Source organism: Schistocerca serialis, chromosome 3 (genome assembly GCF_023864345.2).
Source record: "Schistocerca serialis cubense isolate TAMUIC-IGC-003099 chromosome 3, iqSchSeri2.2, whole genome shotgun sequence".
Taxonomy (NCBI): domain Eukaryota; kingdom Metazoa; phylum Arthropoda; class Insecta; order Orthoptera; family Acrididae; genus Schistocerca; species Schistocerca serialis.
In genome coordinates, this window is record NC_064640.1 from 433,771,659 (window position 1) to 433,798,411 (window position 26,753).

Here is a 26,753-nt window from a genome sequence, read left to right on the forward strand (position 1 = left end):
ACTACAATAGTGCGAGGTTCCGAAGAGCCGTTCCATTGCAGTAGCAGTAGCCCGCAAAGGGGAGGCAACAACAAACCAGTCGACACAGGCGGCACACCTGTGGATCGCGACACGCTGCGTAGCACAGCCTTGGCGACAGGCTTGCAGAAACAGCAGGAAGTGAGGCGGAACCAGGAGGTGGCGCAGCTGCAGCCAAGCGACCGACCAAACAAAGCCCCGTCTGTGTTAACAGCCGCGCACGTGTTGCGCCGCACGCTCTCCGCCCAAGTATGCCGCCGCAGCTTCCTCTGTCACCAAGATTATTTGTTAGTGTGATTTAACATTTTACTGACATCATAAGATCACAAATATCGGCACCATCTAGAAAGCTGATCACTGCCTTTAACAAATACGGCTCTGACCGACTCTGACCAAAAAGTCCATCACATACTGCCAGGTACGAGTGCACCTTTCTCTCTCTTTCGTCTCTATGGGCGTTTCCGGGGTCTGTTGTTTTCGTGATTTGGCAAATTTATTTTAACTTTGTAACCTGATGCCCATCCTATCACAAGTCATCACTCAATCTAAGGAAGGGAAGTCATATGCCTCAGGTGTCGAAACACATAAACTTTTTTCCATGTGTTACCGTATTTTCTGTGGCGAAGACTGGAGACCAACCCAGTATTTGTGTAAGCGAGCGTGGAAAACAGCCTAACTACCACACTCATGCCGGTCAGCGAACCAGCCCAACGGCCGTCAATACAGCGCACGGTTTCGATCAATATCTGGCTCCTTGTCTCGAGGGCTATCGCGCTGCGCGTTAATCTGGACGAGATCATCTAACGTCTTTATTTAATCTCTGACATAACGCAGAATTTTCAATAACAGAGCATGTAACGTAAGTAACACTATAGCCTAACAAAAGTATCAGGACACCCTTATGTAATGTGGTATCGACCACTAGATGTCACGAGAAACGCGCCCATTGGCATAAAAGGAGGTTGGGAGTGTTGCATTGTAAACAGAGAAGCAGTAGCAGCAGACGGTCAGGGAATCTAAATGACTTCGAACCAGCCTTGTAATTGAGTGTAAACAGAGTAACAAATCCATCAGGGACATTTCAACCCTTCTAGAGCTGCTCAGGTCAACTGCTGGTGATTTCATGGCGGAGTAGAAACGCAAAGAACATCCACAGCTAAATCAAGACAAAGCAGACCTCATGTACTGATGGGACTGGGACCGTCGTACAAAATCACATAAATTCAGTGGAAGGAATTGCTCGTTAATTCCAAAGTGCTGCCAGCAGTTCATCTAGCACAGTAACAATGCGTAGGGAGTTAAAACGAATGGGGTGCAATAGTCGAGTACCTCTTCATAAGCAAGCCATTCTATAAGTGAATAAGTCAGTGCTAAGCGACCCTTGAGGCGGTGTGAAGACAGTCACCACTGGACACTGTATGACTGGCAACGAGAGATTTGGGATGATACTCTGTGGAAATCTGATGGAATGGTTTGGAGTAACGTTACCTGCTATTACGTTGAAGATCCAAAGACGTGGTGCAGAAGTGCCGCAATACGACGTGGCATGGACTCGACTAATGTCTGAAGTAGTGCTGGAGGGAACTGACACTTTTTATCCTGCAGGGTTGCCCATAAATCCATAAGAGTGAGAGGGAGTGGAGATCTCTTCTGATTAACACGTTGCAACGCATCCCAGATATGTTCAATAATGTTCATGTTTGGGGAGTTTGGTGGCCAGTGAAAGTATTAAACTTAGGAGAGTGTTCCTGGAGCTACTCTGTAGCAGTTCTGGACGTGTGGGGTGACGCATTGTCCTGCTGGAATTTCCCAAGTCCGTTGGAATGCACAGTGGACATGAATGGATGCAGCTGATCAGACAGAATGCTTATGTACGTGTCACCTGTCAGAATTGTATCTATCAGGGGCCCCATATAACTCCAACTGCACACACTCCACACCATTACAGAGCCTCTACCAGCCTGAACAGTCCCCTGCTGACATGCAGGGTCCATGGATTCATGAGGTTGTCTCCATACCCGTATACGTCCATCCGCTCTCTACAATTTGAAATGAGACTCGTCCGACCAGGCACCATGTTTCCGGTCATCAACAGTCCAATGTCGGTGTTGACAGGCTCAGGTGAGGCGTAAAGCTTTGTGTCGTGCAGTCGTCAAGGGTACACTAGTGGGCTTTCGGCTCCGAGAGACCATATGGACGATGTTTCGTTGAATGGTTCGCACGCTGACACTTGTCGATGGCCCAGCATTTAAATCTGCAGCAATTTGCGGAAGGGTTGCACTTATGTCACGCTGAACTATTGCCGGCCGCTGTGACCGAGCCGTTCTAGGCGCTTCAGTCCGGAACCGCGCTGCTGCTGCGGTCGCAGGTTCGAATCCTGCCTCGGGCATGGTTGTGTGTGATGTCCTTAGGTTAGTTAGGCTTAAATAGTTCTAAGTCTAGGGGACTGATGACCTCAGATGTTAAGTCCCATAGTACTTAGAGCCATTTGAACCATCTGAATCTTGGACGATTCTCTTCAGTCGTCGTTGGTCCCGTTCTTGCGGGATCTTTTGCCGGGTGCAGCGATGTCGGGGATTTCGTGTTTTACCGGATTCCTGATATTCACAGTACACAAGTGAAATGGTCGTCTGGGAAAATCCCCACTTCAATGCTACCTCTGAGATGCTGTGGCCCATCGCTCGTGCGCCGACTATAACGCTACATTGAGCCTCACTTAAATCTTGATAACCTACCATTATAGCAGCAGTAACCTATCTAACTCGTGCGCCAGAGACTTGTTATCTTACATAGTACTGTCCGACAGACGATAATGGCGGACCACACAGGGTTGATATGGTGGACGAGTACCTCGGACACGTCTCGGATTGTTACGACGTAAAGTCAAAGCGCCGGCACGCCAGTCGGGGACGATAGAGAAGAGATGGCTGTGAGAAAAGTCAGCCATTAGTACGCTGACCGACCCCTCTCCAGGGCGACAACGCGACAGCAGCGGGTTTTAGGTGAAGAGGACATAAGCGCCGCACTCGACTGGTTGCGGGCCAGTTCTACACCAGCTTCAAGACTAGCAACTTGGATAGAAGCGTCAACTATAATCATTTGCTTGCACTGTCTATGTAACACAGACTTGGGAATTGTTATTCTGAAGAGATTTCTTATTTTGTCTGTCGCCCTTTGCTTGCGACACATCTGTGTAACGCAAAGATAACTATTGCATATTTTCATTTTGTGGAAAAACACATTAATACGATTTGTTTGAATGTTGTTTAGCGATCCGAGAAAGCAGGTTTCCTAGACACCCCATATTTGACGACTAGGCTGGATTTAACACGGATGGCCGTCAGCTCGTGGTCTGGAGCTGAAGTCGATAGAAATTCGTGGGGCACGGAAACTGCAGTCCTAACACGGCCACCACGAACCACTGCTGACCTCCTGAACGCATTTATCCAGCAGTGGGAGACGTCACTGCAAGTCATACAGGACGGTCAGATATACAGTATGTGGATCCACTGTGCATCATGTATTGTCTTGCGATGGCATTCAGTATCACATTAACGCTGTACGGGGGGGACGTTACACAGATAGTGCCAGGACCCATGTCCGGTTTCCATTATATCTTGTATACGTTCTACTGTGTCCAGTGCAATAGTATTGTCAGGGTATCTTTGTGTGCACATGATCGCTCTTACTAATTATAATTCTTGGATCACTGAGATCGCTTAATGTTTGGACAAGAAGGAGTAAATATATTTGGACTCTTTCGCTCTTGCATAATAGCCCGCAATTGGCGTTGCTTCGAATAGTGGACTATATTTTATACAGAGGAAGTCAAGCTGAACACTATTCAGTGCGTGAGTGTCTCGAATTTAATTCCATTCCTCAAATGGGTCAAATGGCTCTGAGCACTATGGGACTTAACTTCTGAGGTCATCAGTCCCCTAGAACTTAGAACTACTTAAACCTAACTAACCTAAGGACATCACACACATCCATGCCCTAGGCAGGATTCGAACCTGCGACCGTATCGGTCTTGCGGTTCCAGACTGTAGTGCCTAGAACAGCTCGGCCACCCCGGCCGGCCTTCCATTCCTCACCGAAGTTGCTCGTGTGATGAGGGAATGATAATTCTGATGGTGATCTGTCCGTCGGATAAGAAAGTTTAGCCCAGCGCCGCTCTTCGTGCTGCTTGAGAGAACTAAGCTAGTTGACAGATCAGGGTCTTGGCTCATCTTCGCCCCCCTTACCGAGTTTTACATACACTCATCTGATATACTCATCAAAACACTCACACATGATCTTTTTTTGTGAGGTTTCTAGCTTACTGCTTTCGAAAAATACGTGTTCGGTTTGCCGCAAGCGAGTCATCTTTGGTATTTTTAAATATATACGTTGAAAGCAGTCGCAAATTTGTCTCCGCCATGCTAAGTTTAAACTTCAGATGGAGTTGAAAATTCATTTGGCACAAAATGCAATAAAAACATAAACAAAAATTCGATAGATAAGTGATAACTCCTCCTAAATCTTCGCCGGGTGCTTTATTCCACGTTCAATTAACTGTTATTCTTCCCGACCCTTCTTAAAATCTGGAGTCCATGGATTCATACTCTCTAGCACTGAAATATTTAGCGGTCCTCACAATTGTTACTTCCAGCTCCTTAAGCTTTTAACGGTCACTTCATTGCGTCCCGTAATAATTCAGTTTCAAAGTAGGTTAATTGCTGCCTTCTTTACTCTCTGAAAATCACAGATAACAGTAATTAGTTGCTTGACGAGAGCAATAGCAACAGCGCCAGCATTTAAAAACTTGGGAAAGATCCAGTTTTTGCAGCTCACACGATCCGTCAAATATAACGAGCAAATAACTGTCTCTGAAATGAAAGGTCGCCCAGGATATATATCATGTACGTTACAACAAAGAATATTCCAGAAATATTGCGGCGCGTTTTCGAGTTTGAAAATATTACATAAGGGATGTTGATTCGCCTAGGAATATATTTTATTTTCATTTAGTTGTGATGTCTGTATTAATTATCACACCTGTCTACACAGATCAAGAGAAATGAAACCGCAAATACATATGAGATTCGGACAGATATTCTATCGATTACGCAAAACATCGCACTCCGCTAAGCTGATGACCTAATGTACCGAGATTGCTATTAATTAACCGGCTGCACAAGAATTATATCCGGAAATCTCACTTTCTGCTACAGCAGTACTTTCTCGATGAGTCAAAGAGTTTACTGAATGATAGGAAACGCAAGCGTGTCTAAGAAGAACCGGTTAACTAGCGTTATGTATTCGTAGAAAGTTCACCGAAGAAACTCACAGCAGGCATTACGTTACAAACACATTGGTACGTCGTTTCCTTAATAGTCACACTTGCACTTGACATTTAAAGCCTGTAAGTACTTTCGCTAGAGCAGTATATTTGTGTTCGCGGCCACAATACATTGAGAAGCAGCAAACTATCTGCCTCGACTTTTCATCGGGGTGAAAATCTCTCCAATAGATGACATTTTCTGCTGCCTTTGAATGTGGGATGTAAAATTTATTCCACTGCTAGCAGTTGATTCCTGTCACCCCTCTTCATTTCCACTTCAAGGAATACGGTTCTAGGGATACTTCCATGTGCCTCACTTCCTGCTACGTTAAAACTAATTTTGGCCTGCGACGTCCTAAGATTATCACACCTCACTCAGTGTTCGTCACACATCACTCAGCGTTCGTTCGACCCAATCAGTCGCACCAGTATTTCTGTAGCGTGATAAAAAATTAACCTTTACATTTTTCATATAGTAATAAAGCATCATATTACTGCAAAACAATTATATAAATTAGATCGCCGAATACGAATTTATTGCCGTATGCAGAGTCATAATACGACACCTCATGGACGCACACACAGCCTAGCATATTCTATTTTGAGGTAAAAGGTCTACTCGATGGCCACTGAAAGTGCAATACAAATAACGAAATTTTAATTATTGTATAAATACAGTGTAGTAGGAAGAATACAAGATGACATTTGTACGTCAGCTATAGGTGTACAGGGTGTGAAATTTATTGCACAGAGCTGCTATCTCTAACAGCGACACCGGCTCTAACCAGACTCGGCATCGAGTAGGACTGAACTTATGTGACAGATACGGATACGTAACTCCGTGCAGCTTCCACGCTGTGCCAGAGTTCATCAGTCACAGTTAGTCAGTTACATGTTCTATAGATCATTTGAACGACTCTTTTATCGAAATGATGTGGAACGAGCCAGTTTACAGGATATGTATACATGATTAATATTAACACATTATCATTTTACTACTAAATACGAACATTTTAGGTTAGGCTTTCCGTGAATGTTACTGACATCGAATAAACAACAAAGCTTAAACCTCCATCAGGTACATTTACAGTTGTTATTACGACATATGTGTTTGTTGTGTCACGTTTACATGTGATGTGTTACGACAGTGAAAGGAACCTGTGACCACTGGAGACAGTGCCACAACTTCCTCCAAAAATCGTAACACAACACACACATGTCACACCAGCAAATGTACATCCACCTGATGATGGATGTTTTAACCTTGGAAACGCATCGTGGAGATAAATAAGTAGTGACTGGTAACAGTAAACTTCTTGTTTCATTCGATTTTATTCTTACTCTTTCAAATACACCTTAAAAAAGTTTCTTTTTTTTTGCTACCAGTCTTTAAGTAGGAATTCGTCAATGGAATAGAAGGAGTTGTCCAGGAGAAATGATTTTAAATTAGATTTAAAATTTACTTCGCTACCTGTCAGACATTTTAAGTTATTGGGCAAATGATCAAAAATTTTTATTGCTGCACATTGATCTCCTCTCTGAGCCACTGACAGCTGTAACAGTGGGTAATAAACATCATTTTTCCCTCTAGTGTTGTAGGGATGTACATCACTGTTCTTCCCAAATTGTGATGTATTACTTATGACGTATTTCATTAGTGAAAATGTGTATAGTGACACCGCAGTTAAAATGCGTGTCTCCTTGAAGAGGTACCAACATAGCGTCCGTGTGTGAACACCACATATTATTCTTACTGCTCGATTTTTTGCAAGCAATACTTCCTTTCTAAGTGATGACTTTCCCCAGAAAATTGTTCCTTACGACAATATTGAGTGGAAATATGCCAAATATTCAGGAGGATGATACGTTTATTTCCAAGATTCACAATTATAAGAAGAGCAAAAGTAGCTGAACTTAACTGTTTGGGGAGCTCAGTAATATGCTTTTCCCAATTCAAGTTATGATCATTACGTACACCCAAAAGTTTGGAGCATTCTACGATACTTACTGACTTCTGTTCATGTGCTACGTCAATTTTGTTGTACAGAGATGATTATAGGATGTTTTTTTCAGAATTCAGGGAGAGTCCATTTTCAGAAAACCACCTAATAATTCCTTGGAAAATATCATTTTCTAACTCTATCTGGCGGATGGTAGTGTGCCAGTCTCTAGAGTCTAGACAACAAATAACCAGAAGTTTCGTCAAATAGTGAGAACTGAGGATAACGTGCTGACCAACGAACCAGTCTAACACCCTCTGTACCGATGTAGGTCAGGGCAGTACGGGCATATGCGGTCTTGTGTTACATTATTGGAAGGTAACGTCATGAAGATTGCGAAAACATAGCCACTAGTTTTAACGCACTAGTAATGTGACGGCTGCTGTTCAAGTTATCGGATATACGAAGTGTTGTTTACCAAATGGTACCCCTGTATGACCTATATGGCGACGACAAATGTAATTTGTCAACTTTGTTTTCTTGGAGGAGCCGCAGTGTGTTCTGTACGCAGAACCGGGACTGGTCTGAAAAGACGACGTTATGGCACTCCTGTGGCCGGTGTTGTGATTGGGCGCAACTCTCTCTGCTACCGCACCGAGGGGAACTGCAGACGTCGTCTCACCGACCGTTTGGATACCTACACAGTCAGCGAACAAATTGATAGTCCTCTCTATCTCTAGTTGCGTGGCATTGCTAAGCTCTAGCACGGAATTAAGTATGGCGCTTCTGAACACATCCATTTCATGTTCTCAAGACAGTCGTGGAATCCAGACCAAAGTGAGCAGCAATATTGCGGTACGCGAAACAGTAATCTAGACAGGCTACAACCCTGCTGCGTCGAATTCTGACACCTGAGAGTGGTGGTTTTTCCTTCTCACACTAGACATAACAGGCCATTCTCACAAATAAACAATATTCGGACTCTATTTTTGAATGAGAAACCCGATGCAAAATCCTTCTTATGTGAAGGATGTAGAGGTGTTACTTCTATCTACTACGTGTGGTTGCACTTAAAAGGTAACCATTGGCATAATCAACCATGTAATACACTTCACGCCAGTTCGACGTTCGTTGCATGCCATCGTCATGGTGTTGCAGTTTTGATGGTCAGATATGTATGAAATATCTTCGGAGACGTTTTGGAGGACCCATTCCTCGCAGAAAATTAAAACTACTTCAGTGACACCATCTTCAGACCATACTGGACGTGTTTTCAATCTACGGTCATTTTCAACGGAAGTCGTTGAATATCGACTTTGATCCGATACGTTTTCGGGTGTCTGAGAAAAGCATCATTTAAACATTTATCAGAGATAATTTTATAAGAACTGTGCACTTGTACTTTGCACTCATCTGCAACTATCGAAAGAGATGGATTTCTTCTTGTCCCACGACAATGCGTAATCCCACATAGAAACACAATTGCCATTTCTCAACTACCCTCCACATTCACATGATTTGGCGCAGAGTGACTTTTTTTACTCTCAAAAATAAAAATTCAAGTAAATGGTCAACGCTTTGATGACACAGACGACGTTCAAGTCCGAGAAACGCGCAAGTTGTACAATATCCCAAAGAAAGACTTTTATGACAATTTAGCGAAGTAATATGAATGTGCTGTGTGTTGTACGCTCACTTGAGACTATGTAAAACATCTAAAGGACCGAAACCAACAACGTAACGTTTCTGTTTTCATTAATCCAGTCCCTAAACTTTTTGGACCCTCTCGAATAGCCGTAGGTGTTAAAGCGCTGCTTCTGGTACGGGGAGGTGCGCAGGCCACACGTCGAATCCGCCCGACAGATTAATAACGAGAGTTGGAGTGCCGGCCAACCTGGATGTGGTTTTTAGGCGGTTCCGCCCACAAGACTAGGTGAATACCACGCTCATACCCAAATCCCGCCTCTGTTATACGATCCGCAGCCAAATCGGACCTGTGCAGATGCGGGAAAAAGGCATAAGAAAAAGCAGCAAACTTTTGGCCTAAAGGGGTGGGGTGTATTGAAAAATTAAAGAACATTTCATAAAGCACAGGTTTTTTTGTCAGGCTGACAATTTTCTGAATGTTTATCACACCTATAGATTTGTGCAAGCGCTGCGCGGTCAAAAGCTGGAGCAGCTATTTGTGCGTGACAGTTACTGAAAATAGGAGGTTTGTTGTTCCCGCAAGTCGGCTGCGGGTATCGGCAAGATTCGCGGAGTTACGTAGTGGGCGCGGGCATTCCTGGCGAAGAAAGCTGGCCGGCTGAGCGTACGTGCACGCCACTTTCTTCGGCTTTCTCCGCAGCCACTCCGGGCCGTGCAGCGCACACTTCACCTCTTTTTGTGCCCCCTTTTGTTCGCCGCGGGACGCTTCCAGCTGCCGGCTTCCTCTTTCCGGGCCGGTAATGCGATGGAAGACCGTGGCCTACCTGAATCTCGCTATTCGTCAAGTATCTTTGCACTTCCTGCCTGCTTCCGGCACTTTTGTTATAAGCTACGAGGTGCACAAATTCCATCCGCGCTGGATGTGAGCAGCGAACCGGTTTTTACTTAAAGTCTAGGAAGTGTCGCGATGACGAAATTTTGGCCGTAAAGTCGGGAGGAAGGTAGCCTGTGATGTTTCCAGTCCGTTACGAGAGCTTCGTGTTCACTCTGATCCCTTCGTCTTTCATTATCAAACCGAGAGTGGTGTCAAAAGGGCTAGACGCTGGACTACAGTCGTCAGCGCTGGGTTTGAATCTCTTTTCGAATGGAAGGAAAATTAGGGTTTAAGGTCCCGTCGACGACGAGGTAATTAGAGACGGAGGATCTGCTCACATTTGGGAAGTACAGGGAATGAAATCAGTCTTGTCTTTCTCAAAGAAACACAAGTGGCATTGCATCAAACGGTTAGGGGAAACACGGAAGACATAGATCGAGAAATGTGAACCGTCGTCCTTCTGATGACCTCGGTGTAGACGAAACGCTACGCTATACCTTTCCTTCTTTTATACCTCAGCAAATCAGAACGTCTGCTGCCATTCTAACGTTGTGGGCGTGAAATCTACAATCTCCTACAATAAAATCTTGACACAATTTGAATCATCTATTTCATGGGGTCTGCGACCTTCACATCTTACAAATTGGGAACAGTGTACACAGCATCTTAAGTGTAGAATTATGGACGTGTCAGTGTTTAATTACTTCAGAAATTGAAGTCGCAGAAGATGACGCCTCCTACCACCTTCTCTTCTCTTCCGAAAACCATACAGGAGGGTAAAATACTACAGACAATTTGAATCAACGCATCCAGATGTATAATGATTTGTGTATTTATTCTAGATCCTATTATCAGTAGTCTAGGTATTATAAAAATTAAAGTTGATTAGTAAGTGTTAAGTATCTTCTGTGTCATATCCATCTAAAATTATTATGCTCTTATTCCTACAACCGTGTGTAAGAGCTCTTACATTTCGGCAGACTAACTTTTCAGTTTGGTGAGCCATTTTCTTTCATCAGTTTCTGAAACCACTTTGACCGACGACGACACGATACTGCACAGAAACGCACTTGATTAGTGTGGCCAGATGTGTGTTTATGAATACTTCAATACTTACAAGAACGGTTAGGGCTTAACCCCCGGTCGACAACGACATTACAGTCGGAGAACAATCTCTAATTAGACAAGGTTGAGGATTCTGTTTACAGACAGACACACACGCACGCACACACACACACACACACACACACACACACACACACACACACACACACACACACCTTAATTCGTCCTTAGCGATCAAGAAAATCACTGGAAACCAAAATCGGGTTGGCCGGACAAGGATCTGATAACCGATGCGTCCGAATACGGGTCCACAATCTTCATCAATGCGCCACCTCCATTGGGCAAGACAATACTCCATATTATCAGGAAACACTACTAACTCAAATGACATGCCATCTGTCTGTGACAAATGTCATTACTCTAGCGGAAATGTTTAATCGCTTAAAAGAATTAACGTATCTCCTGCACATTTCTGCTTGAACCACTCCACGCTAGTGTCAATACTTCCTGAATTTTTAATTCACTTTTCTGTTTCTTTTGCCTTACCTTCCTAAGTTAAAGTAAAATTTACAGTTAGTGAATAAAGGAAAGAATTCGTTTGCCTGGAGTTATTATTTACCTCATTATTTATGATCTATTTTATCTTCGGTTTGTTCCCCTGTACGCAGCAAGAATGTTGTTTTTCTGCGATTATCATTATCATAATTTTTCTGTTTACTCGTATTACTTTAAAAAGGGAGCAAAGAAAGGAATGCTACAGTCAAAATTTCCGTCAATAACGATGTAAACAGAGAAGCAGACAAAAATGAAAATGGGAGACAGCAGAGGCGTTGTTGGAAGACTGACTCACGTGAATCAAGGGAACCACAGAAGTCCTCATTCAGGATAGACGAAAAATGTGTTGAGTTCCTCTCGTGACAGTGTCACCAACGATTTAAATGCAGTGCGACAAGCGCAGTAGTCTTCTGAAAAGGTCATGAAACTTCATCCAAACTTTGCAGTTATTTTCAAAGAGATTATCTACAGTACTCATATCGGGCTTTTGGAAGAGTTTAATTGTTAGGTGACGCATTGTTTCTACCCGTCCGGATATCCACGAGCGTTAGCACTCCGCTTCCTGGATTCAGGGAGGCACACCGGCCCCAGCTAGAATCCGCACGACGGATTAACGACGAGGGTCACTGAGCCGGTTAGCTTGCATTAGGTTTTTAGGCGATTTTTCACACCCGACTAGGTGAATACCGGGGTGGTACCTACGTCCCGCCTCAGTTATACGATTCAGAAAAACTTATAAAACGTTTACGTTCTGTCACTTCCAAGTAGGATAGCACTAGACTATAGTTGGAGTTACGAACGATGGCAGTCGAGTTTAGGCTCGTTCGGTGCACCTACATCACGCATTCTCCGACAGCCGATGAGCGTTCAGTAGTGTTCTGAGCGCGTTTCTCTGAATGCCGTGGCTAATGCGAGCATTAAACGTTATAGTAGCAAACTGTTTAGTGAATTTTTATTCCACTTATTGCTCGTTGTTATCGCTGATGGTAGAGGTGACACATTCCGCATAAGGAAGAAAGAGACCTAGTATGCAGTATACACGCTTTCTTCGAGCGTAAAGCACGCGCATGCGCGTACCGTCAACAATGCAATCCTCGTCCGTGCCTGGACATGCGTGAACCGCTATCGTTCGTGGATCGAGCTATAGTGGCAGAGGATGAGTGAGAGCGGAGAGCGGCGAGGGCGGGGAGGGGGTGGGAGGGAGGGGGAGAGCGGATGGCGACGACAGGAAGGGAACCATTCGGCCACCCTCTACCATTAATATTGCCAAAACGAGATTAGCATACCCACCCCTTGAAACTAATAAATAAGGTCAGGAAAAAGAAGAAGAAGGTGATGCATGGTTTCAAGAGCCGCTTTTTATACAAGTTACGCTACGTGGCATGTGGACAATACTTCAACAAGATCATTGTTAGCGGGTTACTGTTTTACGTTGGAATCTATGCTGAGGAACTTAGAGTGAAATAATCGGATGTGATCAACTTTAGCATACGCAGATCCCTTCAGATTTAATTGTTGAACTATTTGCCAAATGACAGGAAAATGATGATGTTTGCAGAAGGAAGCGACAGCATAACTGCTGCATATTCGAGCGTAGTTCGTAAGAGGCAAAGGCAGCGATAGACCAGCGGAAGCTAACACGAGCTTTGTGTGCAGAATTATTGAGCTCCCCAAAGCGATTGCCTGTCGTTCTGTGAGCATGGAAAATGTAGTAGGGAGGCAGTGAAAGTGGCGGGGGTTGCTCCCATAGCTAATTAAGATTTCACATCCGCATAAATCTAAACATGTAGAAGGCAGACCCCATAGTCAGATTGCAATACGAAAATTATGTTAAGCCGCAAACTCAACATGTTTCGAGTAGACATGATCCTATTATCAATTTCTATAAACAAGGGAAACACAAATCATTACTTCGCATTGTTTTACATACTAGCACACATATAACGGAAATCCCTTTATACTGTCGTGTAGTATTACGTACTTTAAAAGTACTGTGCCATTAGATATAGTTACAAAGAAGCAAGCAGAAAACATGCGTTGTCAAACATATACGACTTTCCATTACACATTTTATGGTATAAAGTGGCGCTTAACACTCTTAGAGCTCTGCTTAAGAACTGCAAATCACCTACCAACGATCGTAATGTCTTGCTAAATATACATCAGTGCCACCAACGATACAGCTAGCGACTCAGACATTTGAACGTCTGTTTGTCTATGTCATAGCAAAACGAAAAATAATCTTGCACCTTTGTTACCATGTTTGCATCTGTTTCGATTAGACAGAGCATAATACTCACTGATATATCATCCCACATAGGCTGCCCGTGGCATCCAATCGAATCCTTATTATAAGCCCTCTGTCAATGTTCCAGAATGTGGTCACTAATCACCACCACCACCGCCACGAGTCATCATACTTATTTCTGGGCGTCGAGATCCCATGAACCCAGCGTCTCCACTCCGGGCGGTTACCAGCTTCTCTTACAGGATTCAGAGGAGGTAGACAGGAGAACTTCTTGATTTGATCTATCTACCTTCTAGCTGTACTCCCCGTCGGTTTCGTTCCCTTTATCGTTCCTTCCATGATTATTTTTTCTAGATTTCATCCATCTCTTGTCTCAGTATGGCCAAAGAACTGGAGGATTTTTTGGCTGGACCGGGAAGAAACGGGCCTGGATATACATAAATTATAAATTACTAACTAGAAATATAAAAACTAAATCACTGCTTGCTTATTTTTGACTGTGCCTAATGCCATAATGTTTTTTAGGTACGTAATAGGACATGGGAAACAGATTTCCATTACATGTATTTTCGTATGTGAAATCATGCGAAATGGCTCTGAGCACTATGGGACTTAACTACTGAGGTCATCAGTCCCCTAGAACTTAGAACTACTTAAACCCAACTAACCTAAGGACATCACACACATCCATGCCCGAGGCAGGATTCGAACCTGCGACCGTAGCGGTCACGCGGTTCCAAACTGACGCGCTTAGAACCGCACGGCCACACCGGTCGGCAAATCATGCGAAATAATGATTTTAGTTTTCCTTATTTATAGAAACTGAAAATGGGATCATGTCTTCTAGTAACACGTTGTATTTTTAAATTAAATAAACCACATATTTGGACAACTGGTGCGACATAATGTCTGCAGTAATATCACGACACAATTGCGCTTTGGCTTCACAACACATAAGATTTATTGGGTGAGTCTTCAGGAAGTGTAATTCATGCACGAAAGAGATCGCTTACAAATCGTCCTCCGACATATTCTTGATTATTAGTCGCCACACTGGGATCCTTACCAAATTGAATTAACAAAAGAGGTAGAAAAGACTCAAAGAGAAGCTGTGTCATGCTGTGCTTAGTTAGCATAATCTCAAGAAGTAACGGTGGTGGACGTTTCAATCAATACGTTACGCATTGCGGAGAGTCTTAGTGTAAAAATTTCGAGAGCCCATGTTCCTCAAATTACATATCACGTAATGAAAATGTTAGAGAATTCAGAGCCCATGCAGAAGGGTTCCGACAGTCTTCTTCCCCGAACCGCTCACGAGTGGAACAGAAAAGGTGGGTCTGAAGATACACAATATACCATCCACTACACACCACACGGTGGCTTCCGAAGTACAGTAGAAGGTTAAGTGAATCAAGACTATTCCCCGTCGGATGTCTACTGACGACGAAATACTAGTCGACTGTCAGTTTTAGATGCCACTCCTCAGATAAAGAAAGGGAAAGTAGGCTGAAACGTCGACAGGCAAAGTTAGTAAAAATTTATGGGTCTAAAAAAGATCGATGCGCGAAGCATACGACCACTTCTACCGTCACATCTTAGAGAAAGATCATGCCGAGAAACCGAGAAAACTCTGCTCCTACGCATTATCACAAAGCGGATCAAAGGATTCTATCCAGTCGGTCGTCAACCACTCTGGTGTGGCAACACAAGACAGCAAAACGAAAACTGAAGTTTAAAATTTCACGTTTAAAAAAATCATTCACACAGGGAATCGTACAGACATACCATCTTTTGACCGTCGCACGAATTTCTTTGTGGAAGAAACAAAAATAGGCAAGCGTTGGGAAACAACTGAAAGAGTTTAAAACAAATTAGTCGCCAGGACTGGATGATATCTCAAGTCGGTTTTGCAGAGAACATGCTTCGGCATTGCTCCTTATTTAGTTTGAATTAATTGTGAAACTCTCGCCCAGCGCAAAGTTCCTAGCAACTGTAAAATGAGTAGGTGACTCGACTATATAAGAACGGACTCACAAAATTGCAGACAAATATCCTTAACATCGGTTTGCTGCAGAATTCTTGAGCATATCCCAAGTTTGAATATGATAAACTTCCTTGAGAAACAAAAATTTCTTTCGACAAATAAGGACAGATTTAGAAAGAATCGCTCGTACAAAACGCAGCTTGCCCTTTTTTTCGTGTGATATCCCACGAACCACGGATGAAGGGCAAAATGCAGAATCCACATTCCTAGATTTCCCGAAAGCGTTTCACATGGTGCTCCACAGCAGACTTTTAACGAAGGTATGATCATACGGAAGAGTTCCCCGATATGTGAGAGGCTCGAAGATTTCTTAAGTAATAAAAACCAGTATGCTGTCATGGCCTACGAGTGTTCATCAGAGACAGGGGTATTGTCTGGAATGCCCCAGGGAATTGTGATAGGACCGACATTATTTTCTATGTGCGTAACTGAGCTGGCGGACAGAATGGGCAGCTATCTACGGTTGGTTGCTGATGATGCTGTGGTTTACAACCAGGTGTCGTCACTGAGTGACTATAGTAGGATACAAGACGACTTAGACACAATTTGTAGTTGATGTTATGAATGGCAGCTGGCTGTAAATGTAGAAATATGCAAGTTAATGCATATGAGCAGGAAAAACAAACGTATAATTTCAGAATTCACTATTGGTTGGCCATAGTCACGACGATTAAATATTTAGCCTTAACGTTGCAAAGTACTATGAAATGAACGAGCATGTAAGGTCGGTAGTTGAGAAGGCGAATGGTCGACTTTGGTTTATTGAGAGAATTTTAGAAATGAGTGTCACATCTTAAAGGAAGACAGCGCACAGTACTGAGTACTGTTTGATTGTTCGGGATCCCTATCAGGTCGGATTAACCAATAGGTTGAAGCAATTCAGAAGCGAGTTGTCACAATCGTTATCGGTCGTTTCGATCAACATGCGAATATTACGGAGATGCTTCGCTAACTCAAATGGAAATTCATGGAGGAAAGAAGACGTTCTTTTAGCGGAACACAATCGAGAAAATTTATGACTGACTTCAGAACGATTCTGCTGCCACCAGTGTACATTGCACGGAGGGCCGCGAAGACAACATGAAAAATGCCGGCTCGTACAGGGGCGTAAAGACAATTGTTTTCCCCTGGCACCATTTACGAGCGGCACAGAAAAGGGTGGGTGGCTTGCGGATTATGTATGCAGATGTAGATGATCCTAGACAAATGCTTCGCGTCACAGGTAAATGTAATCTCTAGCTCTCGACAACTTCCTTCGTCGTTATCGTCAAGAGATGCCTGTAGGCCGTGTGGTACGAGGGCTGTTCGGAAAGTATGGTCCGATCGGTCGCGAGCTGGAGATCAGTGTGAAAATGTAAAATGTTTTATTTGCAGTAGTTAGCTACACCTTCCAGCTACTTATCTACATAGCCGCCGTTCCGACTTAGACATTTGTCGTAACGTTGTACAAACTTTCCAATACCCTCGACGTAGAAGGCAGCCGCCAGTGCTCTCCGCAAATTCTCAACGCTGGTCTATAGCTCGTTTCTGTGTCAAAATGTTGTTTTCATTACCAGCGGTTCATGTGAGCACAGATGGAACGCAGAGGGAGACATTTATGTTGATCGTAAAAGTTTTAAATAATTTGCGTGTTCTCTCTGACGGTGAGATTGACATACGTGTAAGTATTGAAGATTCTACCTACAGCATGAAAATGTTATACACAGGGCTTATTCCTGTGGCGTAATGTGACCAATGATGTGAGGCGCTTATGCTGCGTCACTACACTCTTCGATTGTGTAAAGGAAGCTATTTTCGTTAGGACAGTTCACATAAAAAAAAACTACTTTCGCAGCAGGACTACTACATTCAGCAGGTTTGGTACCCTCTGACTTTCACCAGTGCTCTTATCTGAAGCAACTCGTGGCTGAAAAGCTGTTTTAGTTGAGTGTGGAGTTTTGGTTGACCTTCTAATTCACATTTCTGGGACAAAATCTGCCCAATGGAAAAAAAATCTCAGAAAGTAGTTTACTGATCTTAAAGGGAACGACATGGAACAAAATGAGCACGTTTTTAACTGTGAAATAGGCTATCGAGAAAGTTGCCGCAGTGGCAAGACACTGGACTTGTTTTCAGAACGGCAGTGGTTCAAATTCCCGTCCCTAAATTGCAGAAAATTTCGGAATGGTTCCTTAAAGAAAGGACACGGCTTTTTCATGTGCGTTTAGAGCACTGCTATTGCAGTATCGTTGTATAGTCCAAGCAGTGTGAAGAGCCACTGAATGGCTTGACAGCTGAATCTAATTACTATATTTGATTCGTCATATTGCGAACTAAATTTCTAAAATAATCCTGCGAGGCCAAAGCTCTATGTACCCAGATTTCAACTGACAGTAAATGCTCTTCTTCCACAGTGGAAATTTTTTCTGAAAGATAGAAGTGGTGCTTCTTCAATAATAGCTTGCATTTTGATTATGTTGTACCTTAAAAGAACTCGAGAAGAGTGAAGTACTTGTTACAGAACAGAACCGCTCGTATTGTGATGTAGAGTTCTGTGCGTGTGTGTAGGGAATAGCTTAATACTTTCGTCTTATGCTAAGTCCAGTGTCACTATGATACTGTCATAAAATAAATGTCCCTCTTATTTAATGGTAAATTTGGCTTGAGATGAAAGCACAATGTCAAAATGAGAAGTGAGCCACATAGCAAATAAATGTAACAACGCAAAGTTCTTGTAGTTGCGGTTTGTGATTGGTTGCTTCTGATCCGTGCATGAAACTGCATGTATAGAGTATGGATTGACTGTTATCACCACTTTACATGTAGTCTTGTGCTAGCAGAATCCTAAAGGAAACTCTGAAATACATGAGAGGGCAGGTTAGGATGAGATTATTCGTGGGGATTGCATACAGGCTGTTCCGCCCGTAATGTACGACTAGGGGACAGTCAAGCTCATGTGCCACCTCTGGACTACTCACTCTCAATACAATCCTATACCCTTACTCCATTTGGAATTTCGTACAGATTACTGGCATACGATCTGGTGATAATGAAGTGTTCTCTCCTTCCCATCCAATTCTGCGGATGAAGATTTTTTTACTCGCAAACTCTAAAACACGACGCTAGCCGAACACAACTGCATCGGCTATGGTGTGAGATTACCTTACGATTTCAAGATACAGGATACAGTTAATATGCAGTTTCTGGGCATACGATCAATAAATCTTGGTCTGTGTTACAAGCAGAAGCCTTGGCAAAGGAGACGCAAAACTCATTTTTGCGACATCCAGCTGAAACGAGAACGAACTGCTGTAAAGCAATTTGACAGGTTAACGAATGAGAAGCTGCTTAACGAACTATTCCAGAATCGCATACTGAAATATACGTGTTAAAAACGTCTGCATCGCTAGTTCTTTGAGAAAGTCCTATCGTAAGGCACCCTTTTGTGCCACCAAAGTTTCAACAATAGCAGCGAATACAAAAAAGCGGGTGAGGGGGACAATACGCTGCTTAATCACCTCCGCGTGGGGTTTCGCAGGGGTGGATGGGATGATGGGCCGGGTGGGGGCTGACGATGCGGAACCTTGCCACGTCGCATTGCCTCTCAATCTGCCCGCAGACCCCAGTCCAACATAACTCTCACTTACAATTATGCATCATTTAATCTTGTTCGGGAACACTGACTGCTCACAAATTTGTTCTGGCCACAAGCCTTCTTAGTTTTAGTATATTCTCTTGAAAAACCATTCGTCGAGTCAAGATTTCTTTCTATACATTTTAGTCTGATCACAAGTAATGATAGTGTTTCGATAATTTATCGGACGATGATCTTCCGATAAATATTAACTTCTTCCAAGCTTGTCGTTTTGGTGTTAGCTTATCGTTAGAGGTTATATTATTGTTTCTGGAATGGCAATGGAGGCCCTTTTTAAAAAGTTGAAAAGGAAATCGTTCTACCATATAACCTATAATCCAGTCCACAGTGCAACTTAAGTTTTTTTTTTACACACATACACACACACACTCACAATCACCCTACTTTCTAACTGCGATGATATTTCATTCTGAGATTATTTTTTATGTTCCAAGCTCCCGATGTAAAAGTGCATACAAAGAAATGGCACCTAAAACTCACATATATGTCAGAGATGGGTGCTGAACCAGCGTCCTGCTTCTTACAAAGTAGCTGTGCTTCCACGAGGGCACAAAGCGGGCACATTCAAAGTTTCTCATGAAACAATACTGATGTTATTTATATGCCTCGTGACACACAATATAAATAACTACCTTCGTGCCACGGCAATAAAGTGTCATTTGTGTAAATGACATTTTTTTAGGGTAGATACTCCTTTAAGTGTGACAGAACTTTGCCAGGCACTTATAAAATGTTGTAACATCTTAATAATCATGGACCAAATCCTTTCATACAAAACACTCTCCCTTTCCAGAAAACAATGTGATACTTTTCCCGTTCATTTCTTGACAGTCTTACCTTTACATATTATTACATACGTTCGTGTTCAAATCAGTCATGGAGTACGACACTGCAGTACGACTGCATCTTTACTCGTAATACTCAGAACCTTGGCTCAACAAATTATCATAATGTTACTAAACATTGAGCCATTATAGTTGTTCGTTTAATTATGCTGCTTACCAGCCGAAATGTACAATAAATTCACATATTTAAAGATCTGCCTGTATAGTGTGAAACTTCAAACAAGCAGCTCGGATACAGCGAGATCCTGTCTAGGCCACCAGGCTGAATTAGGTTTTTAGGTGGCCTGTTAGTCACGACTGGGTAAACAATTAGTTGGTGGCGAAGCTTATCTGTTCATGTTAGTGAGCGATGCATTTCACAAGCCAGGTAGTTATTATTAATCATCTCACAGTAAGCACAGTACTCAAGGTTACACGACTAAGGATTTTTCATACTTATATTCGCATACCGCTTTGTAATATAAGCGATTCTGAAGAATGTTTCACGTGAAATGTTCAAACCTTTTTCAAAGGAGTAGTCCACACACTGACATGATTCCGATATTGTACCTTCTACAAAGACGATAGAGCACGGTAAATTTTTATTCTTAACCCGTCTCCTTTTATTCTAATAGCTGATTCAATAGGTGACATGTTCACTTGCGTCATACATCGAATACTAGTTGTACAGTCTACTGAAAGCAGTTCGGCGGTCAAAAGTGGTGTTGCGGTCAACTTAATACTAAAACCTTTGTGAACTAAAGCGCCGTTAATCTATTTCGACAGTTTACTACGTCGTTCTCCAAAGAATTTCAGACTGTGTAACTAGGATGTTGTCCTGACCATAATCCTGCTAATGATATTCTTTCTAGTCTGTTAACTGCCACACATAGTATCATAAACACATTGACTCTCGTACACGCCTAATGACTGCACACTATCAGCAGTTCCCACGGAATCGAGATATTCTCAATCTGGTTGCAAGCAATTGGATTCATGATAGATAGTACTCATAACTAAAAACTAAACTCCGTCCTAACAGGCCTTGGAAGGCCCAACGGTACCGACCGGCCGCCGTGTCATCCACAGCCCACAGGCGTCACTGGATGCGGAGATGGAGGGGCATGTGGTCAGCACACCACTCTCCCGATCGTATGTCCGTTAACGAGACAGGAGCCGCTACTTCTCATTCAAGTAGCTCCTCAGTTTGCCTCACAGGGGCTGAGTGCACCCCGCTTGCAAACAGCAAATTTGTTCCGAACTGACAGACACAAAACGAAGCGACGTAATAAAAACGTAGTAAAAAATCGGTAGAACGCAGCCAATTAAGGATTTGTTCTTTCTACCACTTTAGTTTTTCCACTTCTAGGCGTCACACCTCTAACTGCAGTTTTATCTCTTTTTGCAGTGCAAGGGCATACGTGTGTTTGAGCATGACCAACCTCTGGTCTTTCGTTAGTTATTCTTTTCATCAGGCTCACCTCTGGCTTCAGTGTAAGTCTCACTGACAATTACCTTCGCTGTTGATTGCCATGAGATGCAATTCAAACTTCCAGACAAATCCACTACTCATGTAGTTCTGTGCATGTCAGCAGTAAAATTCACTCGTAATTAAGAAACAATATCTTTCATATGGCGTTGCCTCTTGCTAGAGATGGATTATTTTCTGCTTTCAACAGACTCATAAATACTTTCTCTTCTTCCTTCAGGAATAAGTGTCTGTTTCCGCAATAACAAAACAAAACACACGAAATGTCTAGATGACAGTGGTTCTTCACAAAACAGAAACTTGAATATATTTAGTGCAATGAAAGTGTTGTGTGCTAAAATCTAGCAAATACATGTTGAAGAACAGGAAGAACGACGTAAACAACAAAAAATCAGACCACTTAAGATGCTTTAGAATGAAGCGAAACGCGTTTGGTCTTAACAAGACTTCCATCACAGTTGCAAAAAAATGGTATTTAACCTATACAACTTCAGTATATGCAACTGCGGAAAACAAAGGCCGACAAACAAAGAAGACAACATCCATTACGCTTGTTTGAAAGTCTGCAGTTTCTTCTATCATTACGGGACACAAACTAGCTGCGGATAATCTCAGAAGCAGCGTTTCAGCCTTCCATTCTGCAGTAGAAATGTATGGCACATCCATGATGCGACCTCAAGTGCCATATTAATTGGACGGCATACCTCCACTGTTGTGCAGACGCTGCAGCTGGGATGACCGTTCTCAGGAAGTAAGCTTGTTCACCTTCAGTGCAAGTGTTTCTCACTCGGAGAATTACACAGAATTAGCGGCCTAATTTGGTTTCACAAGGGTAGCACTAAGTATCTGTGCCCAGACGAGTTGCCTGGCAAAGCGGAAATAAATTATGCACACAATCCGTCCTCGTCAATCAGTCTGTCTATTGGTAAAAAACGTATCAAAATCGTTACAGTATTTCTGAGATTACCCTCCATATACACACACAAAAACGCAGCAAGCGACTTTAAGTTATAAGTTAGTATTATATACAGATATCAGACAGCTGCACTCACAGCGTTACTTTTAAAATCTCGATAACAGGCAGAAGCATCATCTAATGCTGTGTGCTTTCGTAGTGATTATTATCTAAGTTCTCCATTTTCTTGTTCCTGTACTCCTTACCTACACGACGTCAGAATGATTATCATCATATGCAGCATTTCTAATGTTAGAGGATGACCGAATGTCCTTCCTGTTGCCATCTCTTTACTCCCCAGGATGGAGTTTCTGCAACCAAGCAGTCTGCATGTAGTGTTACTCATGTGAAAGCGTGCGAACGCTTTCTAAATGATTGCGAATAGTGTAACTGAGGCGGGACGTGAGTAACAGCCTGGTATTCACCTTGTCGCATGTGGAAAACCGCCTAAAAACCACTTCCAGACTCACCAGCACACCAGCCCTCGTCGCTAATCCGCCAGGCGGATTCGATCCATGACCGTCGCGCCTGTCCAAATTCTGGAAGCTGCTGACTACTATCTGCCAACGACCTTGCCCATTGGTTATCTTCAAAAGACAAGACGGAACATTGGAGACAAATCCTCAAAAGAGTTGTGAAATATTCGCGCAATATTTCGATACACTACTAAACTGTGATAAACCAACACAAATTTTACAGTTCGTGAAGCCAGAACCTAACCTCGATTCCAATCCGTCAACACACGAGGTGATGGTGGAAATAATAAATAAAATCATTGAAAAATGCAGAGCACCTGGAGAAGAGGGACTGATTGAGGAAAGCTGGAAATTAGACCACGAAAATATCACACCGAAAATACACGGAACCATCAAAAATATTCGGTAAACAGAAAAGGTACCAGAATAATGGAAGTCAGTGCTAATACACCCCTCCACAAGGAAGGAGACGAAAAAGGCCCTAATAACTACAGAGGAATTTCACTACAGCCTGTGGCATACCAAATTCCACCCAAAGCCCTGTTAATTCAGCTAGAGCCTCAAATAGATCCACAGACAGAAGAATACCAAGGAGGTTTCAAGAAGGGAAGATCATTCAGAACAATATTAACAAGAAGAAAGTCCAGGAACACCACAATAACATTTTTCGATTTCAAGAAAGCCTATGACTCCATAGATACAGGAACATTCTTCAATAATCTGGAAGGTATGAGTGTAGATAACAAGACCAGAAAGCTAATCCAGGAAATATTAACAAATACAACTTCCAAAGAGAATCTTATAGGAAAGATCTCGGAACAATTCGAAATCAAGACAAGAGTGAGGCACGGAGACGGCCTGTCGCCCATTCTATTTAATCCTGTTTTGGTAAAAATAATCAGGACATGGGACAAAGGAGTCAACGGGTTAAACATGGGGAGACGCAAGTATAGATCCGTCAACATAATATATCTGGCCTTTGCCGATTATATAGCAGTTATAACAAATAACACAAAAGAAGCCAAAGAAGCTCTAGAGACACTACACGAAATCTCAGCCACAACAGACTACAAATCTCATACGAAAAAAAGCAGTACATGGACACAAAATCCACAGACAAATACTCACTGTTAACGAAGTATGCGAAGATAACACAAGTAAGACGGTTTCAAATTTCTGGGAGAGATTACACAGAAAACAGGACTGAACTCGACATCCAATGAAGAAAGTGTCACAAAACTACAAAACGCATACGGACTTCTATGGAACCATTACAATTAAAAGGAGTATTTCCACCAGTACCAAATTAAGGTGCTGTAGTACAATAGTCTTACCAGAAGTCTTATATACCTTAGAAAGAACCGTAATCAAGAGAAGGATGAAAATCAAGGGGATGGAAAAACAAGAGAGGAAAATACTGAGAAAGATCTCGTCGCCGGTTCAGAAAGGGGAGATCTGGATAAGGAGACCGACAAAAGGACTGTACGAACAGACATAGACTATTACAAACAACAAATAAGGGCAAAGTTACGAACGCATACATAAGATAAACGAAAATAGATTGACCAAGAAAATTTTTAACATAGTGACAAGGAATAAATTGAAACCCAATTGAGTAAGGGAAATCATGGAAGACCTCAGGAAACCGAACGTCTCCGCAGAAGGCACGACAGACAGGCAGAAATACAGAGAAAAAAATCAGAAAACAGAAATTTCAGCAAACGCCCGAAGAGAAGAAAACAGGAAAGAAGTGGAAAGGAGAGATGAAGAAGAAGTACGATTAATATGTCAGAGGTTTTTGGAAAGAAAAAAAGCAACAAACAGAAGAAAATACCATGAAAATTGATTGTGTTTTAGCGCTTGCCATATGGGGAAATTAACGGTGGTAATAATAATAATAAGAAGAAGAAGAATAGCAAAAAAAGATTAATGAGCATGCTTGTCGGTTATATCCGATACTTACCTCGTAGAATATCCAGGAGCTGAAAAGTGTCTGGAGGAGGTTGTAGACGATCAGCACGTTGCGCAGCTGGAAGGGTTTGCGGTTCTCCATGAGTTTCGGCCCCACGACTTTGGAACAGTAAGCGTAGATAATGCAGATGATGAGCGTGGGCATCGGACTGCTCATCATGGGCCAGTGGTTTACACGCGGGTCTGAAACAAACGAAGACAACAACCCATCACAAATATGTTGCAATGATTTTATTGTAATGTGTACAGAGCACAGCCATAAATCCTCATAATTTCTATGGTTCGGAATATACTGTTATATTACTAAGTGGCTAAAACGGACACCAGGTCTCAGTTGCAGGCTGCCTGTTTGCGGGTTTCCAAGGGCAACAAAAATTTTATTTTCAGTATTTTACATAATTAGAGACCGAAACAAAAGCAAAATGATATATAAGACAGGAGAAAAAAAATAAATGAGAAAACTTCAGAAGACTAAGCTTACTAGACACAGCGTGTAAACTAAATGCAAGAATTTTAAACGGAAGACTAAATACAATAGCATAATGTTTGCTTGTGGAGAAACAGGTTGGATTTAGAAAAGGAGCATCAACGACTGATTTAGTTTTTATTTCATGACTGCTTGTTGAAAAGCAGAGAGAGTTTGACAAAGAGACACACACTACTTTTATAGATCCTGAGAAAGTTTTTGATAACTTCGTTAGACAAAAGTTATGGAGAAAAATGGAGCACAGAGGTTACCCTTTACAGCTTATATCAGCTACCAAAAGCATATGCAAAGGAACATCAGTAATAACAGACATAGAAGGCATGTATACAGAACCTATAAAAATAAATAAAGGGGTTAGAAAAGCTTGTAGTTTATTCCCTACACAGTTTAATATTTACATTGACGATGTATTTTGCATATGGAATTTAAGGTTAAACGCTGAGGTACAACTAAACCATTTGGTAAAGCTAAAATAATTCCGATATGCTGACGAATGTACACAGACTTTTTTTTCATGAGTAGACGTTTTACAAAAAGGAACTTTTGTACTAAATAAAATATGTAAAGAACATATTACGAAAATATCTTCAAGCAAATAAAAGCCAATGGCTTTCTGTGGAAAATATTTAGTGGGAACTAAGACAGTAGTTGATGAAATCACAACCTTGTAGGCAAAATAGTGTAACTATACGGGATCTAAAGTATCATATGAATGCGAAGAAAATATCCAGACGAAGTTGAATTGATTTGGGAGTATCTGTGTAACAATCAATAGAACTTAAAACCATAAACCACGGAAAGAAATTAAGACTGCTAATTTATAAACCTGTCGCCTTGTCAATCTTATTATATTGAAGCGAATCGTCGGTACTCATAAAACCCAAGGAAAACAAATACAAAGAGTAGAAATGAGATTCGTTAGAGCAGTAAAAAGATGTAAAAGAATAGACAAAATACGAAATTAAGATATTCGAGGGAGCTGAAAATTTGCAGTTTCAAAGAAAAACTGGATGAAAACAAAAATAAATGGGATGAACATCTACAACGAATTGATCCAGAGAGGCTACCGCATCAGGAAAGTACTTTAAACCAAAAGGGAAAAGAGATCCTGGCAGACCGAGAAAAAGATAGGAATCCTAAGAGGCCACAACTGGCCTAATAAGGAAAGTGCAGAAGAAGAAAACTGACCAAATTTAAAATGCT

The 26,753-nt window shown here is 42.2% G+C and overlaps 1 protein-coding gene across 3 annotated transcripts in view; it reads right to left on the minus strand.

Moving 5' to 3' along the window:
• LOC126470321 (elongation of very long chain fatty acids protein AAEL008004-like) overlaps positions 1 to 26,753 on the minus strand; it is a 655,643-nt gene that overhangs the window by 249,236 nt on the left and 379,654 nt on the right. For all 3 annotated transcript variants that reach the window (XM_050098103.1, XM_050098102.1, XM_050098100.1), the window contains one exon: positions 25,056 to 25,246. In XM_050098103.1, coding sequence (XP_049954060.1) covers positions 25,056 to 25,246 — 191 coding nt within the window. The remainder of the gene's footprint in view (positions 1 to 25,055; positions 25,247 to 26,753) is intronic.